The sequence below is a fragment of the Puma concolor genome, chromosome C2 (assembly GCF_028749965.1).
Source record: "Puma concolor isolate L17-30 chromosome C2, mPumCon1.1.hap2, whole genome shotgun sequence".
NCBI lineage: Eukaryota > Metazoa > Chordata > Mammalia > Carnivora > Felidae > Puma > Puma concolor.
Genome location: NC_141675.1, coordinates 24,938,111 through 24,958,566, shown reverse-complemented (window position 1 = coordinate 24,958,566; position 20,456 = coordinate 24,938,111). Strand labels below are relative to the sequence as shown.

The 20,456-nt window shown below is 40.6% G+C and overlaps 1 protein-coding gene across 2 annotated transcripts in view; it reads left to right on the top strand.

The window, feature by feature from the left end:
- The first annotated feature begins 1,182 nt into the window (after positions 1-1,182).
- PLCL2 (phospholipase C like 2) overlaps positions 1,183-20,456 on the top strand; it is a 191,588-nt gene continuing 172,314 nt past the window's right edge. The window contains exons 1-2 of one of the 2 annotated variants that reach the window (XM_086674234.1): positions 1,183-1,309; positions 1,617-2,205. In XM_086674234.1, the coding sequence (XP_086530360.1) occupies positions 1,852-2,205 (354 nt within the window). In that variant the 5' untranslated portion in view covers positions 1,183-1,309; positions 1,617-1,851. Of the gene's footprint in view, positions 1,310-1,616; positions 2,206-20,456 lie in introns of those variants that run through there. The other variant, XM_086674235.1, reaches the window with a different exon arrangement.

The following is a 20,456-nucleotide window of genomic DNA, read 5'->3' as shown; positions in this document are numbered from 1 at the left end:
GCGGGAAGAGCATTCTCTGAAAAGGAAACACTAGTTGCACAAGAGCTGGGGTTCTGGAGAAGCTCTGGAGGCTGAAGCCAGGGAACCTGGGACAGGGAGGTGGGTGGGGCCAGGCTGGGTGGGGCCTCGGGTACCACCCTGAGGAGTTTGAGCCCCATCTTTGCTCGAGGGATGGAGAAACAGGGGAGATATTTGTGCTGGGGAACGGCAAGATCAGGATTTTTAGGCAGGTCACTCTACCTGAAGCATTAGGGAAGGGAAAGAAGGGGCAAGAACCAGAGAGAAGAGGGCCTGGCTATTCTGATCCAAGTGGGATGCTGCTCCAAAAGATGAGCCTGACCTAAGGCGGGGGCCCGCAGCAGGCTGGACCTGGCGGCGGGATCAGGAAGGACACTGGGAGGGAGGCACGACGGTGATAAATCCCTGTAGGGCGACTCAGCACAGTACAGGCTCTGCCGAGGTCCTTTACTCTTCACCTCTCGCCGCCCCAACCCCGCCCGCGCCCCAGCATCCTTGCAACCAGTTGAATCAATTCACAGTTCAGGAGCCTGGGGAACGGAATTGGTTTCTGTATGTGAAACAGGTCTGCCCCTCTGGGGAAGCCCAGAGGGGAACGTCCGGAGGGCCTTTTCCAGGGCTGGGCGGGAGGGGAACGAGTCCGGCGCGCGGATCGGGGGCTCGAGGGAGGTGCAGAGGCCGAGCCCCCGAGCCCCAGACCTTCTCTCCCGGCCCCCAGACCTCCGCGGTCGTTGCCCCTCGGGCGCGGGGCGGGTGATTGGCAGTTGCCGCAGCTCTAGGGGGACCCGGGTATCCAGGACCCGTGGCCGCCGCCGGTTGCCGTCCACTCGCTCGGCGGCGAGGTTTCCGCGGCCCCATGACCTGGCCTGGGCTGGAGCAGCCGCGACGGGCGGCGACCCCCGAGCTGGAGCCCGGGCGGCTCGCGGTGGGTCGGGGGCAGCCGGGGAAGGTCCCGAGGCCTACGGAGGGCAGCGCCAAGCCTGGAGGAGACGGCCGCGGGCGGAGGCGGGGGGTCTGGACTGCCCCCCTCAGGAGCTGCCCCGGGCCGCACCGCCACCATCACGGCCCGGCCGCCCCTGCCCGCCGTGCGCTTCCTCTTGGAGCCGCAGGCCTCAGCGGGGACTCTGGGGGGCCGCGGCGGGGCCCGGCACGCGACGGCCTCTGGGGAGTTGGGGTCTGGGGAGACCGGGCTTCATCCCCCGCTCGCCCAGGCCGCGAGACCCTCGGGAGGCGCCTCCGCGAGGCCAGAGAGCAGCGGGCTCCCGCAGCTTCCCCTCTTCCTGAGCCCAAGGTGGGCACCCCGGCCCGGGGCTGGACGCCTGGTTCCCGCGTGATGAGCGCTCCGACTCCTGGCGAGGGGGTGGGGGTGCCCTGAGCCTCTGCGGAGAGCGCCCCGAGCCCTTGAGGCCGCCGCCGCGTTACCTCGGGGTGGGTGCCCCGTGGCCGGGTGGGCGCCCGGCCCGCGCGGGTTATTTTTGGCGCCCGCGGCGGCGCGTGTGCCGGGGCGTGTTTTCCTTCCCCAGGTACTGGGAGCCGGGGCCCCGCCGCCGCCGCCGCCGCCGGAGCTGACTTGTGTCTCTCTCTTCTCTCTCCTGCAGGAATCTTCCGATAATTCTGCCGCCACGACTTGAACCGTGCGCGAGGCGAGCTCGAAACAAACATCACATCTAAATTAAAAAAAAAAAAAAAAAAAAAAAAAAAGCGGAAGAAGCGGCCGAGGAGGCGGCGGCGGGAGGAGGAGAGGAGGAGGGGCCGCGCGCGGCGGCCCGAGGCGGCGGCGGGGACGCGGGGACGCGGGGACGCGGCTTTGTGCTGGCGGGTCGTGGGGCGCCCATGGCGGAGTGCGGCCGGGGGGGCGCCGCCGGCGGGGCCCTGCCCACCTCCCCGGGCCCGGCCCTCGGCGCCAAGGGCGCCCTGAAAGCTGGAGCCGGAGAAGGCGGCGGCGGCGGCGGCAGCAGCGGCGGCGGCGGCGGGGGAGGTCGCCTCGGCCACGGGCGGGCGCGCTATGACAGCGGCGGGGTTTCCAACGGAGACTGCAGCCTCGGCGTGTCCGGGGACGAAGCCCGAGCCAGCCCTGCCAGGGGACCCCGTGGCGCCGCGCTCGCCCCGACCCCCAGCCCGGCCGCCTGCCCCCTCCCCCGGGAGAGCAAACCCGGCGGCCTGCCCCGCCGGAGCAGCATCATCAAGGTAGGTGAGAGAAGGGCGCACATCGCCCACCCCCAGCCGTTCTTGGGGTCAGTTTCCCAAGAGGAGAGTGGTGGTGGAAGGAGGGGGTTATACGAGGAGTCTCCTGCCTACGGGAACCACTGGTGCATGGGTGCTTGGGGTGCTTGAACCGGGATTGGATGCACACAGCATTTGGAAAGAATGGAGAGGTGATCCTTAATGTGCAGAGGGAGCTGTGCTCAGACATTCCCAGTTGAACTTGGGGCTGTCACCTTTTCCAGGACTGGCCTGGAATTATGGCCTGTACCTGGTTGGGCAGGACATTCTCTTCTGTGGTAGCCTTGACTGGTAACAGACTGCCTGTAACGTGTCTATTGTATGTTAAATACAGTGGTTATGTGAAAACATTTTCTTCAAAATCCCAGGGGGTGAACAAGCTTATTTAATAGGATTCTTCTGATCTGTATCTAGTTGCCTCTTGCAAATGGTTACACTTCGAGGGTGCAAAATCTCTGGTCCCTCACTCACACGGAGAAATGGAGTAGGTTTTCTAAACACAAATGAAGATTTCCGCTTTCTTAGGCTCAAAAGCACTGAGACATTACAGTTCTGCACAATTTAATCTTTTCCTTGCTGCAGTAGGCAGGCCTCCAGTTCTGTGGAAGTTCTTTTGAGCAGTTTGCTTGGTTTTGGTATCTTTTGCATAGTGATACTTAGCAGCAGAAAGTCAGCAATTGTTTTGTGCATTTCAAACTTAAGAAGTAATATTAGGAACTCCTGAGTTTGTGGTGGTTTCATTCTAATACTACATTTTGGTCTGCCGTGTAAAAATATTTCTCGTGACCTGAAGTGAAAAAAAATAGTTGATGAGCTAAGAAGAGCAGAGCCTTAGGCAAGAGTAGCTCATTCTGCTTAAGTTCAGAGCAAATAGGAAAACATTGCTTTCTGAAAATCAAGGGGTTACCAGGACAATGAGCAGCAAAGCACATTGACAGGGCTGCACCCACCCTTCCTGTGGCTGATAACCCATGGGAGAGAGGGCAAAACAGGCCACAGTAAAGAGAATTGGCACTGGTGGTATTTGAAATTTAATTGGACCTGCAGAAATCTTCCTAAGTACTCTGTAGTGTCTGGTGGTGTTATCAGCTTCTGCAGTAATCTAGTGAAATATACCACCTTCCTACCCTCTGTAACAGGCAGTTGTGAAACTGCTTTTCGCTTTGTCATCTGTTTGTACAGTTTATGTCTGGGCAAGGGCACAAGTGAAGGGCTTAAAGATCAAGTGTGTTAACTACCTGCAGTAGGCATTGAGAATTTAAGGAAAGTAACATATTTTTGCTGCATACTTGGCTTTTAAAATGTGACTTACATTTTCTTTTGCTGTGTAGCTTCTGTTTCCATGGAAGTTGCTTTCAACTATGCATGATCATCAATCCTATGAACAGAGTTATGTGTCAACTCTGTTTTTATTGGTTGCCAGATATTTGTAGTGATATTGCATTGTGGTTTTAATGAAATTTGAGGTGAAATTCCAGAGAAGATACCAACCTACTTAATTTTAATTCTTCTTATTTAATTTGTTGGAGAGCCTGTTTTTGTACTTTAAAAAGAAAAATCAAGCTTTATTGGTATCCATAGTGGGATTCACAGTGTAACTTATTTAAAACAGCTATTTTAATTTTATATTCAGAATAGGACGAAGGATGATTTGCCAATATTTCTGATATGTGGAATTGAGAACTTGTCGGTAGGTATCATTTCTTCATTGAAGATTCTAGAAGCACATGGGGAAATCATTAATTATTAAGCAATCACTGGTTTTTGAGTTTTGAAACTTTGAAAGATATCTTTGTCATTTTTCTTTTTTCTAATGAAGGCAATTGGTTTCTTGTTCAGAGTTGTGTCCCTGGATACATATTGCCAGGAACATATTAGGGATTCAATAGATTGCTTCCTGAATGAATGGAGGAATGATAAGAAAGTACATGTTTTCTCTAAGTTCCGTTAATTTCTGAAATTGGTGGTTTGGTGTTTACTAGTCTCATATCTTGTTCATTTACTTGTCTCATATCTTGTTCATTTACTTACACCTCCTAAGATGACTTGATTTACTCCTTTTTCTTTCCTCTTTGTCAATGTGCATTTTCTTAAACACACTTTGAAACTATGGAAATAGTGTTGAAAGTTGATCAAGCCTGGGTTATAGGAAAGCGGTATGCTATATTTAAGTCGGTAACTACTTGGTATATTTCCCCTTGAATTGGTGCCTTAAAGGATCAAGATTTTAGAAACTTAATGTGGTATTTTCTGCAGACATAACAGTATCAAGACAATATTCTAATATTGTCTAATATTCTTTAACATCAAATTTCATAAATATTTGCAATGAATAGTGCACAGACATTTTTGTCATATGAATGGCAGAAATTATTTCACCTTTGTTAAAAAACAGTAGAAAAACTTAGTAGAAGCTCATGTCAAAAAGCAATAGCGACACCTCTTCATTAGTTTCCTTATGTTCTTTTTGAATATAAGGGATGAGTTCAGTCAGGTGATGAAAAGATTGGGGCGGGAGTAGATGGGTAGGCAAGGTGATAATCGGGGACTTGAGGTCATGGCAGGGAGTTGCTGGCTGAGGCACAGAGGCCAGTATTTATGGGGTTGCTTTAGTTGAAACGTTGGGCTTGTGAGCTATACCTTTTTCCTAGCTTTCATCTTCATTACCCTCTTGACATTCCTCTTGTATGGGGATCCCCAAGTCAGAGGGGGAAATGACAGCCTGGATGTGATAAGCAGTGGGCACAGAAAGGGTATTATTGCTGAGATGCAGGACATATGCAGAGATACACTGTGGGCTGACCAGAATTATATTTCTCATTTAAAATCACTTCTTTGGAACTCCATCTGTTTTGTAAATATGGTGTTGAGTAAAAAATTGTTGTAAAACTACATTTTCTGCCAAAATAGATGCACAGACCTATACTAAAAGCTCCTTGGTTATGGCTACAGTGCTGATGAAGACTCAGAGTGAGCAGCCTTATGGAATCTTTTACAAATACATTGAGAAGAGAAATAATCATGGAACTCATCACCAGACTTCTCTACTTTTCCTTAGTTTAGTGGAAATAATATTACACTTTTTAGATTATTTACAAAGGTCCGTTACCAAATTTTTAGGGAAGGAGCCATTATGTTTGTCATCTTCAGTAATCTAGTAAACGAAAACATCACTTTCATTTTCTCTTTCCATATTTCATTTCATCACACCATTCAGTACAATCCACGCCTTCTTTTGAAATAGCTAATTTGGTCAGTTGTTTAGGCGACATCTATTTTTTACAAATACTCAATCCTTTAACTCAAAGACTTGGTCTAAAAATGTGAAGTAGCATTTAGGCCTTAGATTTCTTTTTCATTTTAGCAAGAAATGAAGTTAAAGTGCCCATTAGTTTAGATGGCTTATTTTAATTAAAACCAATTGAATATTATAGTTGGTATATATAATTGAATATTATAATTGAATATTAAAAAGATGATATAATTTGCATAAAGTAAAATTCACTCTTGTTGGCGTCCAGTTCTATGAGATTGACAAAAACACACATTCATCTAACCACTACCACAATAAAAAATTCCATTGCCCTCCAAAAATTCTCCTGGTCCCTTTGTGTCTTCCTCCCTTCCCGTGCCTGGGCTGTGGCAACCACTGATCTTGGGTACGTTTTAGTAAGTAGGAAATATAGCCATTGCATGATTTTGGTAGCTAAAAGTAATAATAGCACGTGCTACTTATTAAACACTATGTGCAAACACGTGGAAAATACTTAATATAATTCTGTGACATGGTCCTGCCTCTGCCACGGAGGCTGAAGAAAACCCAGAGTTCAGAGAGGTTAACCACTTGCCTAATGTGCCAGAGCTGGTTTACCCCATTTTGGTATGGCTGCACTCTACTGCTCCCCAGATTACACTGACAGTTTTAAATTTTCTGTATAATTAAGGTAGCACTGGTGGTTTGGAATGCTGGCTTCAATTTTTCCCTCTAAATGTAGGGGATATTGGAGGGAACCAAAAGACTATTCCTGCTGGCAGAAGTTGAGGGATAATATAGCCAGATAGCTGTAGCTACCTGTTGTGGCTGCTTGATCAGAGCCTCCACCTTCTTTGGGACAGTGGTTTGATCTTGTCCAAGGTAGCAGCTCATAGTTTTCTTAGTATCATTATGTCATTATCACAGTATCATCATGTGTAGGGGAAGCCTTTTTCCTGCCTTTATACCAACATGTATATTTCTGTGTCTTGATGCTGAGCACCCCAAGGTGGGGAAGAAGCAGACGTTCGCATTTATTATATATATATATATGTTTAAACAAAATTAAAAAAATGTACATATGGATATTATATTGGCCTATGGTTTAAATAAACTAGACTTTTGCAGGCAAAAGCCGGGCTGTATTTATCAGTTCTGCAAGGATAACAGGTACTCAATAACCGTTTCTTGAATTGGATCTTAAAAATATCTGCATTTGGCTTTAGATTTTTCGGTTTTTAGATTTTTTTGGGTTTTGTTTGTTTGTTTCTTTGCTTTGAGTGGAGGGAAGGGAGAGACAACTGCATGCCTAGCAAACTTATGGGCATGTCATAAATATTAAACAAACAGTAACTGGATCATAAAGTGAGTTTGTCTGAATAGATAGGCAGACTGGATCATTTAAGTCAGAAAAATGTAATGTCCAATCAGCCACTCTGCACTTCACTTTGTACTAATGCATTTTGGGCCACACAAGATAACTGTTGAAAGGCCAGGGCGTGGCTGCTTGTCTCAGCCCACTCAAAGAGCTTTTGTCACAATTCAGAGTTCGCTTTTCAGGAGTAATCAGAGGGTATTAATTTTCATGCCCCCAAAATTACTTGCCCCCTTTCTTGTTTTCCAGCCTCTCCTCCAAACAGTTGTTTGGTCTGTGTTGTTGTTGTTGCTGTTTTCCTTCACCAAATCCAAATAGTCAACTGACAGGAAATTGTTTATTTTATTTTTTTAATTGCTGATCTTGGTCACTCAAGTCATTTTCTTAGAATGCTGTCTCCCAGAATCTGTTCAGTTCCTTTTATAGTTCTGTGTCTTCTGCAAGGGTGCTAAACTATTCTTTTTTTTTCTTTTTTTAAATACTTAAGTTACCGATTCCTCATTATTCAACAAAACAGGGCAGTGTTATCTACAGCCTAAATGCAGACGTAAATGAAGTATGAACATTCATATTTTCTCCCCAGACTTTATTTTATACATAGATATTCAAGAATAGATGCTCTATTTCTTATTAATACGAAGTTCTGGCTGTCATCTACGAGACCTCTAGATTAGTTTGGTTACCTTTTTTATTTTATATCAATGGGATTCTGTAGTGCAAGGGATATTCAGATTATTTTTACCAGTTTACCAGAAACTGTGTGTTTGCAAGCTGCCTGACCAGCTTTTTTCTACTGATAATTGTGGTGGATCTAGAGGGTTGTGCTGGGCATAAGAGTACTTGGTTGTGGCTCAAACAAATCCAGGCCACCAGGGAAGTTTCAGGAGTACCTATTTTCTTTATGTCAGAATAATTGCATAGCTTTAGAGTGCTCAAAGCATATAATTAATCACACTGAGCTTTCGTGACAATTATGTGAGTGGTCCAGGCTGCTGGCAGGACACTTGGCAACTGCCTAGTTCCAAGTAGTAGAGAAGGGCAGGTGGCGAGGCACTCCTGGCCAGCAGTTCTTGGTCACTTGGCAGGGGCAGTTAGGTAAACCGTGTTCTAGCTGATATTCTCAGCTGGGCTGCACTCGGGTCACGTGCTGCACGTCTGGGTTATTCAGGAGGCAGAATAGTGGCGAGAAAAATAGAGGGTGTGGAGTGAGGTGCTTGGATCGGACTCTGGCTCCCTTGCTTCCTTTCTGTGTGGCCTTGGGCAAGATATTTAAGTCAACCTCATAGTGTTGGGGTGAAGATGAAATGAGATGATGTGTGTGTGAAATACTCAGAGCAGAGTATGGTGCCTAAGAAGCACTCCATAAACAGTACCTACTATGTTTGTTTTTGTGATTTTTAGTTTCTCTTACTTGGAGTTTATCCTGAGATGAGCAAACTCACTTAGCTCCATTTGAGTTGGAGATTTGCCATGCCCGTTTTGGGAGTCTTGTCTTTTGAAATATGCAGAATGTACCCAGGGAAGTTTCTCAGACATATTCTAAAGTTGCTTTCAAAAACGATTTGTTTTGGTGCCTTTCTAAGTCAGGTGCCTCAGTACAACTGTGCGCGCACCTCAGTCGCCCCAGCTAAGTGATCAGACGGTACTGAACATCACTTTCATTGAGCCAAGCACCCATACGTCTTGATTTGCCCAGGACAGTCCAGATTTACACCTTTTGTCCTGACAAAATTATTAAGAGTGCCTCCATTCCCTCTCAGGCATCCCAGTTTGGATGATAAATAATGTGGTCACCCTACGGATCTGCTACTGATCACAAGGCCCCTGTGACTGCTTTCCATGCCCAACTTAGCCTTTAGATTTACACCTCTCTTTTCTCAGCCCGTGTGCCTTCGCGCAGAGGTCATCTTCAAGGTCTTCCTCAGATAATCACTTCTTGCAATGAATTGTTCCTTTCTCTGCCTTCCAGCCACCACTCTGTATCTCTATACAGCCCTGTTTCTTTCTGCCTCTCAGGTAACTTGATCTTACTCACTAAGAGGTTGCGAAGACACCTGGTTTAATGTCTTGTGGGAAGCATGTTTTTAAGCATATACTTGTTGAATAAATGTGTGTGGATGAATAAATAGACATGGATGATGTAACTTACCTTAGGGGTTCAAAGAAGATATTATTTAGACTTCAACTGTTTTTTCTTAATTGAGGTAACATTGGTATAAACCTTATATTAGTGCCAGGTGTACATCATAATAGTTCGATGTCTGCATGCACTACAAAGTGATCATCACAATAAGTCTCGTTGCCAGTCATCGCTATACAGTGGGTCCCCTTCACCCGTGTCGCCCCCTCCCCCTAAGCCTGTTCCCTTCTTTTTTTTTTTTAATAATTTTTTCATGTTTATTTATTTTTGAGAGAGAGAGAAAGACAGAGCGTGAGCAGGGGAAGGGCAGAGAGAGAGGGAGACACAGAATCCGAAGTAGGCTCCAGGATCTGAGCTGTCAGCACAGAGCCCAACACCGAGCTTGAACTCAAGAGCTGTGAGATCATGACCTGAGCCGAAGCTGGATGCTTAACCGACTGAGCCACCCAGGTGCCCCAAGCCTGTTCCCTTCTGATAGCCACCAGTCTGTTCTCCATATCTGGAAGCTTTGTTTTGTAATGTTTGTTCTTTTGCTTTTTGAATTCCACATATAAGTGAAATTCTCTAGTAGTCATTTGTCTTTCTCTGTCTGACTTATTTCATTTAATAAAAAATAATAAATAAATGATTTATATAAATTTATTATATATTATTTATTATATATTTATATATTTATATATAAATTTATATATAAATATATAAAATATATACTAAATAAATATATAAGTTTATATGTTATATATGTTATTTATATAAATAAATAAATAAATAATAAATAAATAATAAATAAGCATAATTCAAGGTCGGTTCATGTTGTCACAAATGGCAAGATTTCATTCTTTTTATGGATGCATAGAGTTCCATTGTAATAAACAGCATCTTCTTTATCCATTCATCCATCAGTGGATATTTAGTTGTTTCCAGATCTTGGCTATTCTAAGTGATGCTGCATTGAACATAGGAGTACATATATCTTTTCAAGTTAGTGTTTTTGTTTTCTTTGGATAAATGCCCAGAAGTAGGATTACTGAATCATATGGTAGTTCTGTTTTTAATTTTTTTTGAGGAACCTCCATATTCTTTTCCATAAGGCTGCACCAATTTATATTCCCACCAACAGTGTACAAGGGTTCCCTTTTCTCCGCGTCCTCTACAGCACCTGTTATTTCTTATCTTTTTGATGATAGCCATTCTAACAGGTATGAGGTCCTGTCTCATTGTGGTTTTGATTTACATTTTCCTGATAACTAGTGATATTGAACATCTTTTCATGTGTCTGTTGGCCATCTGTATGTCTTCTTTGGAAAAATGTCTATTTATTCCTCTGCCCATTTTTTATTTGGACTGTTTTGTTGTTGGTGTTTTTTCCTATTGATTATATAAGGGTTTTAAAAAATGTATTTAAGATATTAACCCCTGGGGCGCCTGGGTGGCTCAGTCGGTTAAGCATCTGACTTCGGCTCATGTCATGGTGTTGCGGTCCGTGAGTTCGAGCTCCGCGTCAGGCTCTGTGCTGACAGCTTGGAACCTGGAGCCTGCTTCAGATTCTGTTTCCCTCTCTCTGCCCCTCCCCCACTCATTCTCTATCTCTCTCTGTCTCTCAAAAATAAAAACTAAATGTTAAAAAATATTTAAAAAAAGATATTAACACCTTATCAGATCTATCATTTGGAAATATTTTCTACTATTCACTAGGTTGCCTTTTCATTTTGTTGATGCTTTCCTTCACTGTGTACAAGCATTTGAGTTTGATGTAGTCCCATTTGTTTATTTTTGTTTTTGTTGCCTTTGCTTTTGGAGTCAGATAAAAAAATTAACACCAATACCAGTGTCACAGAGCATATTGCCTATGTTTTCTTCTAGGAGTTTTATGCTTTCAGTTCTTAATTGAAGTCTTTAGTCCATTTTGGGTGTAATTTTTGTGTATGGTATAAGATAGTGGCCTAGTTTCATTCTTCTGCATGTGGCTGTCCACTTTTCCCAACACCATTTATTGAAAAGACTGTCCTTTCCCCATTGTATATTCTTGACTCCTTTTACATGTACTAATTGACCATATAAGTGTGGCTTTATTTCTGGGCTCTCTATTCTGTTCTTTTGATCTGTGTGTGTGTTTTTGTGCCAGTACCATACTCTTTTGATTATTATAGCTTTATAGTATAGTTTGAAATCAGGGAGTGTGATACCTCTAGCTTTGTTCTTTCTCAAGTTTGCCTTGGCCATTTGGGGTCTCTTGTGCTTTCATACAGATTTTAGAATTACTTGTTCTAGTTCTGTGAAAAATGCCATTGCAATTTTGATAGTGATAACATTAAATCTGTAGAATGCTTTGGGTAGTATGGACATTTTTGTAAAAATTTTTTAGTTTTTTAAAAATTTTATTTATATTGAGAGAGAGAGCGAGCGAGCATGAATGGGAGAGGGGCAGAGAAAGGGAGAGAGAGAGAGAGAGAGAGAGAATCGCAAGCAGGCTCCTTGCTGTCAGTGCAGAGCCCAATGTGGAGCTCAGTCTCACAAACCATGAGATCATGACCTTAGCAGAAATCAAGAGTCTGACGCTTAACTGACTGAGCTGCCCAGGCACCCCGGGTAGTATAGACATTTTAATAATATTAATTCTTCCAATCCATGAGCATAGAATATTTTTCCATTTATTTGTGTCTTTCAATTTCTTTCTTCAGTATCTTATAGTTTTCAGTGTACAGTATTTTCACTTCCTTGGTTAAGTTTATTTTTAGGTGTTTTATTCTTTTTGATGCAATTGTAAATGGGATTTTTAAAAAAAAATATCTTTTCTGGTACTTCATTATTAGTATATAGAAATTTAATAGATTTCTGTATATTGATTTTGTATCCTGCAACTTTACTGAATTCATTTATTCTAACAATTTTTCAGTGAAGTCTTCATGTCATCTGCACATAGTGACAGTTATAATTTGGATACTCTTTCTTTCTTTTTCTTGTCTACTTGCTCTGACTAGAATTTTCAATACTGTGTTGAATAGAAGTGGCAAGAGTGGGTTCCTGATCTTAGCAGAAAAGCTTAGCAGAAAAACTGTTGAGGATGAGTTTAGCTGTGGGTTTGTCATAAATAGCCTTTATCATGTTGAGGTATACATTACATCTATACCAACTTGAGTTGTTGTTATTTTTTTTTTTTCATAAATGGATGTTGAATTTTGTCAAATACTTTTTCTGCATTTATTAAGATGATCATATAATTTTTCTGCTTCATTTTTTAAATGTGGAGTATCATGTTGATTGATTTGTGGCTGTTGAATTATCCTTGCATCCTGGAATAAATCTCACTTGATGATGGTGTATAATCCTTTTAATATATTCTTGAATTTGGTTTGCTAATATTTTGTTGAGCATTTTTGTCTCTCTGTTCATCGGGGATATTGGCCTGTAATTTCCTTGTGGTGCTCGTTAGGTTTTGGTATCAGGGTAATGTTGGTCTCATAAAATGAGTTTGGAAGCATTGGTCTATTCAGATTTTCTATTTCTTCATGATTCAATCTTGAAAGATTGACTGTTTCTAGGAATTTATCCATATCTCCCAGAGTTGTCAACAGTTCAACAATTTGTTGGTGTGTAATTATTCATAATAGTCTCTTATGGTGCTTTGTATTTCTACAGTATCTGTCGTAACTACTTTTTCATTTCTCTTGTTCACTCATTAATTCATTCATTCATATTTTTAGAGAGAGAGTGCAAGCAGGGGAGAGGGGCACAGGGAGAGAGGTAATCTTAAGCAGGCTCCATGCTCATCACAAGGCCTGACATGGGGCTTGATGTCATGACCCTAGGATCACGATTTGAGCTGAAACCAAGAGTCAGATGCTTAGCCAACTGAGCTACCCATATACTCCTTTTTCATTTCTGATTTATTTGAGTCTTTTGTCTTTTTTTCTTTGTGATTCTGGCCAAAGATTTGTCAATTTTGTTTATCTTTTCAAAGAACCACCTCTTAGTTTCATTGATAATTTCTAAATTTTTTTTTTTTTTTTTTTGGTTTCTATTTCATTTATTTTTGCTCTGATCTTTATTATTTCCTTCCTTCTACTAACTTTAGGCTTCATTTTGTTCTTCTTTTTCTGGTTCCTTTGGTGTAAAGTTGGATTATTTATTTGAGATTTTTCATGTTTCTTGAGGTAGGCCTGTATCAGTATCAACTTCCCTCTTAGAACTATTTTTTGCTGCATTCCATAGATTTTTGGATAATTGTATTTTCATTTTCGTTTGTCTTAAGGTTTCTTTTGATTTCTCCTTTGATTTCTTTGTTGACTCATTGGTTGTTCAAAGCATGCTGTTTCATCTCTATATATTTATGATTTTTTCAGTTTTTTCCTTGTAATTGATTTCTAGTTTCATATAATTGTGGTCAGAGAAGATGCTTGCTGTGATTTCAGTCTTGTAAAATTTATTGTGATGTTTTGTGGCCTAACACATGATCTATCATGGGGAATATTCCATGTAAACTTGAGAAGAATGTGTATCCTGCTGCTTTTGGATGGAATGTTTTGCATGTATCAATTAATACATCTCTATATCCATCTGGTCTATCCATCTAAAATCTATTATCCATCTGGTCTAAAGTGTTGTGTAAGGCCAGTGTCTCCTTATTGATTTTCTGTCTGGATGATCTATCCATTGATGTAAATGGTATATTAAAGTCCTATTATTGTATTGTACTATTATTATTATTATTGTATTGCTGTCAATTTCTCCCTTTAGTTCTGTTAATATTTGCTTTATATATTTGGGTGCTTCTATTTTGTGTGCATTAATATTTACAAATCCTTTTGTTGCGTTGGTACATTTATCATTATGTAATGCACCCCTACTTTTTTTTGTCTTTTATGCTACTCTTTGTTTAAAAGTCTATTTTGTCTGATACAAGTATAGCTGCATCAGTTTTCTTTTTTTCATTTATGTGGAAGATCTTTTTCTATCTATTTTTGGTGTGTGTGTTCTTAGATCTGAACTAAGTTTCTTACAGGCAACATATGGATAAATCTTTTTTTTTTAAAATCCATTCTGCCACTCTGTCTTTTGATAGGAGAATTTAGTCCATTTACATTTGAATTAATTCTTAATAGGTATGTACTAATTGCCATTGCATTATTGTTTTCTGGCTGTTTTTGAGATCCTGTCTGTTTCTTTCTTCTTTTGTTCTCTTCCTGTGTGGTTTGATGCCTTTCCTTAGTGTTATGTTTAGATTGCTTTCTCATTATCTTTTACCTATCTAGTATAGAATTTTGCTTTGTGATTACCATGAGGTTCACTTATAACAGCCTATAAAGCAATCTATTTTAAATTGATGGCAACTTAAATTTTAACACATTCTAAACTCTACATTTTTTACTTTGGCTTCCCATGTTTTATGTTTTCGATGCCATATTTTATATCTTTTTATTTTGTGTTTCCCTTAACTAATTATAGTTAATTTTACTACTTTTGTCTTTTAACCTTCATTCTAGCTTTGTAAGTGACTAATCTACTTTTTTTTTTTTTTAATATTTATTTATTTTTGAGAGAGAGTGTGTATGAGCAGGGGAGGGGTGCAGGGGCGGTGGGGGGGGGGGCAGAGGATCCTAAGTGGGCTCTTCACTGACAGTGGCAAGCCCAGTGTGGGGCTTGAACTCATGTACTGTGAGATCATGACCTGAGCTGGAGTCGGACTCTCAACCAACTGAGCTGCCCAGGTGCCCCGTTAATCCACTACTTTTACTATATATTTTTACCTGTGAAATTTTTACTTTTATGTTTTCTTGTTATTAGTTGTTGACTTTTCATGTTAAAGAAGTCACTTTAACATTTCTTTTAAGGCCAGTTTAGTGGTGATGAACTCCTTTAGCTTTTGCTTATCTAGGAAACTGTTTATTTTCCCTTCAATTCTGAATGATGATCTTGCTGGTAGAGTATTCTTGGCTGGAAGTTTTTTTCTTTTAGCATTTTGAATATGTCATGTCACTTGCTTCTAGCCTGAAAAGTTTCTGTTGAAAATCAGCAGATAGTCTTATGGAGATTCCATTGTATCTAAAAGTTGCTTTTCTCTTGCTGCTTTTAAGATTCTCTCTTTATCTTTTGCTTTTGACATTTTAATTATATTTCTTGGTGTGAATGTCTTTGGGTTTATCTTATTCAGAACTCTCTGTGTTTTCTGAATCTGGATTTCTCTTTCCTTCCTCAGGTTAGGGAAGTTTTCAACCTTTATTTTTTCAAATAAGTTTTCTGCCTTGTTCTCTCTTCTCCTCTGACCCCTATAAGGTAATTTTATTCTGCTTGATGTTATTCCATTGATCCCTTAAGCTATCTTTACTTTTTAGAATTAATTTTTTCTTTCTGTGGCTTTGTTTCAGTGAGGTCCATGGCCCTGTTTTCCAGGTTGCTGATTCATTCTTCTGCTTCATCTAATCTGCTGTTAAACTCCTCTTGTGTATTTTTTCAGTTCAGTTATTGCATTCTTCAGCTCTGTGACTTTTGTTTGGTACTTTCTTGTATTTTTTTTAATTTCTTTGTTGAAGTTCTCATTGTATTCATTTTTCTGAATTTGGTGACAATCTTCATGGCCATTGCTTTGAACTCTTCATCAGGCAGTGGGAGAGTTCCGAGGGTGCAGCTCAGGTGTGGCTTTAGTGATATTGGGGAAGAGTACTTGTGGTAGGGCATGCTGGCAGCTTTAGAGATACAGGAGAAGAGCATTGGGATGGGGCATACTGGCAGCTTTAGCAAGGCTGTATCCATGCACACCCACCTGAGCTAGCAAGGTAGAGGGAGAGTGCAATAATGGTGCTCACCAGTGCCTCTGTCCCTAAAGAACCCCACCTGGTTCCTGCCCCTCTGGCAGATGTTTTATGACTAGAAAATGAATCTCCTTCATGTATTATCCAGTTACCTTTCAAACTACTGCCTTTGTGCTGATCCTAGGATGAACAAATCCATACATAAACCACTTAAGATGAGTATCTCAGATTCCCATAGACCCCTTGGATCCTTTGGACAAGCCCTGCTTATTTTCAGAGCTAGACATTTTGGGGGGCTCATCTTTCTGGTGCAGGTCCCAAGGTTTGGTGTGCCTGATGTGGGGAATGATGCTCTTACTCCTTAGGGAAAGTCTCTGGACCTGTGACATTCACCACCCCTCCACCCCCTGCCCCATTGTGGTTTGCTATGCTAGGGGTGGAGTTTTGGGCAAGACTCTGTCTTTCTGTATCTTCTACCCATCTTGATGTGGTTCTTTTATCCCTTTTTGTGGAGGGGTTTGTTCAGCTAAGTTTTCAGTTATTTTTCAGCAGGAATTATTCCATATATAGCTGTAGATTTGGTGTAAGTGGAAGAGGTAGGTTCAGAATCTTCCTAGCTGCCATCTTGGACCTCCTCCAACTCCAGTTAGTTTTGATAGAATATAAAACTCAGTGGACTGTGTACTTCAAAGAAGAAATTTATTTCACATACATGATTTTGGAAACAATCAAATGGAAGGAAATACCTTCATTTAATTTAGATCCAGAAATTTGGTTGGTTCAACAATTGTTCTGCAAGATGTTACTATAAATGATCTGCCCCTTTTGTGTCCCTGAAATCAGAGTAAACCTTTGAAAATTTCTTTTGATTTATGTTCTGCTATCAAACTTGAAACAGCATGGCAAGAGAGCTTACTTTTTGTTAAAGCATTTAATCTCTTTTCTGGTATTTGGTTTCTTTAGGTGATATTTATAGTTTCTGCTTAATTTCAGCTTGTTTTTAAGGACCTGAATTACTTTTTATTGTCATTAATATTGGGTTGTCAAAAAACATTCATTGGGAGTGCTGCAGAATTAATAGTAAAAAAGAAAATACATAAAGAATATGGAATACTAATAGGCAGACTTGTAGAAGTAGGATCTTTAATCCCTCAGCATATTTTTCATACAGTGTTAGAAATTCTACCTTTTGTTGCAACTCAAGGATTGGGTATAGAAGGGATCCTAAGAAGTGCTTTGTACGCATCATCTCATGCAAGTCTTCCCACAGCCTGCAAGGAGACTTTATCATTTCCTTTTAACAGACAAGGAAACTCATTCCTCAAGGTTTGGGAATTTCAAAGCAAGGTCACAGAAATTGTAAGAGGCAAAGACCACATGAGACCAGGTTTAATTGACTTGAAAGCCCACACTTTGAACTACTTGTCACCCACTTTCTACTTTATCTTCTGAAATGTATCTTTGACTTTTTCCTTTTTTCTCCTGTTTGCCTAAGGCATTCTGACTCCTTGATCATGGCAGTTTCTACCATATTCTAAAATAGCTGAGTGATTTTTAGGAAATTTTGGCCTTTTGTGGCTGAATCTTGGGATGAAGCCAACATGTGGCTAATCAACAAAAGCCATAGTGATAGTCCTGTCCACCATGCTGTAGATTTCTGTCTCATCCACAAAGTCAGAATTTTGTCCTTTTCCTCTCTGCTCTCCTTTGATGGATTTGAAAACTTCTTGGGGAAGTCATTTTCCTTTGTTGTTTCTTTTTTAACAAAATGCTGATTTACAGTTATTCACTCTTTAGGGTACTGGAAGGTAAAGCAGACAGTAATTAGTAGCAATTTGTTTTTAGGTGAGCTTCTTCTAATAGTATCTATCCCTATTATTGTTTTGGAATTGTCAAATAATTATGAAATTGTAGAATGCATTAATACATTACTAGGAAATCGGTATTCAGGTATTTTCATGGAGCAGGCTAAATATACTGATTTGTAAATATTAATAGCCCGAAACCAAGCAGCTGGATTTAAAAGTAATTAATAATGTAGATTCATGGGATATTTAGAACGGAAAGAGATTATGTAAAATTCTTTTGTAGTTAGAGATACGCAAGGCCGTACTGATTAGTACATTTAGCTCCTGGCTATGGTTGAGTTCATTTATTTGCATATTAGCATAACACAATTGGAAAAAAAATTGTTATGTAATACTGCAGTATATGAGTATTAATAGAACAAGATGTGGTCTTCCAAGCACTACTTTTGAGAATTTGTTTTTTGCTATAGATAGCTGCATGTGTACGCATGCTATACTTGTGTATGCATATACTCTGAAGACTCTGTTTATAAATAGTAACGATTAAGAGCAAATCAAATAATGTAGTGGTAGGTTGACTCGAGTCCTGTCTTGTGAGAGACTGACGGGTAGCAGGTGTTGCTCTCTAAATTGAAAATGCCCAGGAAGGGGTGGGCTCTTTTTTTATGAGGATTGCTGATGAAGCCTCTATTGCTCTTGACCAATTAGTGTGGCCACAGAGGGATAAGTGACCTCATTTGCAGTTACCATTAGAATCACAAGCCATATGACTCTCTCCATATGGTTTCCTGCTATCTTTTATTTTTCATCTTCCTTCGGAGCTCTGATATCCTGTGGGCATAGTAGATGTGATTTTTCAAATAGTTAATATGGTTTAATGTTTATTATTGAAGGAAATGCAGTGATTAACTGAGATTTTTACTTCTACCAATCTGTGCTAATAGTCCATATAAATATCTAAAGAATTATTCAGATGTTTCATATTGGAACTAATAGAATTCCTGATATAATGCCAGTTTTAAGGATGTGTTTATCTTTGGAGTTTTTGATGGTTTGTTGAAGGCTTTCTCTAGTTTAAACATATTTCCATAAATTTTTTATATATTAAAAATAATTTTAAAAGTAGAATCGCTGTGGCATAGGATATGTATGTTTAGCTTTAGTAGATGTTATTATGTGATTTTTCACCTACCAGGTTCTGGTTGCTCTAAGTGCTTTCTTAACATTTAGTATGGTTATATAATAGTACCTTACTGTGGCTTTTAGGTTGCATTTCCCTGATAACTAATGATGTTGAACACCCTTTCATATGTTTTCTTCACCATATGGATAGTCTCCTTTGTTACATGCCCATTTAAAAAATTGGGCTTTTCTCTTTTAAAACATTGTAGGACTTCTTTACGTTTTCTGGATATATCTTTTGTATGATACGTATATTTAAAATGTCTTCTAGTTTGTGAGTTGTATTTTCCCTGTCTTAAAGGGTGTCTTTTTATTGAATACAATTCTTAATTTTAGTGAATCCAATTTATCAGTATTTTCCTTTATGGTTATTATTTTTGTGTCCTGTGTAAGAAACCTTTACTTAGCTTAAGACCATGTAGGTATTCATTTATTTAATGTCTAGAACCTTTATTTTCACAGCTACATCTACAATATATCTGGAATTTATTTTTCTGTATGGTGGGAGATAGGGGTCAAGATTTTCTTTCCATATAAATATCCATTTAATTAATTCAGCGCCACTTATTTGAAAATATCATTTCCAGGGGCACCTGGGTGGCTCAGTTGGTTGAGTGTCCAACTTCAGCTCAGGTCATGATCTCATGGTTCATGGGTTCGAGCCCCACATCGGGCTCTGTGCTGACAGCTCAGAGCCTGCAGCCTGTTTCAGATTCTGTCTCTAGCTCTTTCTGCCCCTCCCCCCACTTATGCTCTGTCTCTAAAATAAATAAACATTAAAAAAAATTAAAAAAGAAAATATCATTTCCCCTCACTGCATTGCATTGGCCCTTTGTCATAAATCAAGAGACTGTGTATGTGAGAGTCTGTTTCTGGAGTCTATTTTGTTATATCGGTTTATTTGCCTATCCTTCTGTTCATACCACACTGTCTTTCTTACTAGTTATATAGCAAGGTATATACCCAAATGTACTAGATTGAAAGATATGTACAAGAATGCTTATATAGCAGCATTAACTGTAACAGCCCCAAACTCAAAATGCCCATCTTGTAAAATAGCATATCATATAATGGAATACTGTAAAGAAAAAAACACAGAAAGAAAGAACAAAATGAACAGATAACTGCTACATGTGCCACGCCAGTGTCTCAAGCATAATGTTCAGGGAAAGACACCAGAGGTAAAGCAATATATGTCGTATGATTCCATTTATGTAAGTGCAAAAACAGGCAGACTAATTTGTGATGGTAAAGATCAGAATAGTGGTTACATTTGAGGCTAATGACTGGGAGGTGGAACCAATAATAATTTTGGTGCCGGGTGACAGTAATTTTTGGCTGCTGGATCTGGGGATGCTTTTGAGAGTGGGCATGTCGTAAGAATCCATTGAATTGTATACACTCATGATATTTCTGGGGGTATATCATACTTCAATAAATAAGTTGATTTGAACAAGTCCATTGTGAAAATTAATCACAGTCAGGTGCTTTAGTGGCTACTCCACTCTGCAGTAGGTGACAGACAGTGCCTTTCACAGTGTGCTGCTGTCTGTTGATCAATACGTGAAATGTCTTTTAGCTGCAGTGGAACGTTTGTGCTGTGGTAGGACCTGGCGGAGTCCTGAGCTGAGTGATGGCGCAGAGGGCAGGTAGAGGGAGGTGCAGCCTGCTGGAGTAATGTGAAGACCGTTTCCTCATGGACTGTATC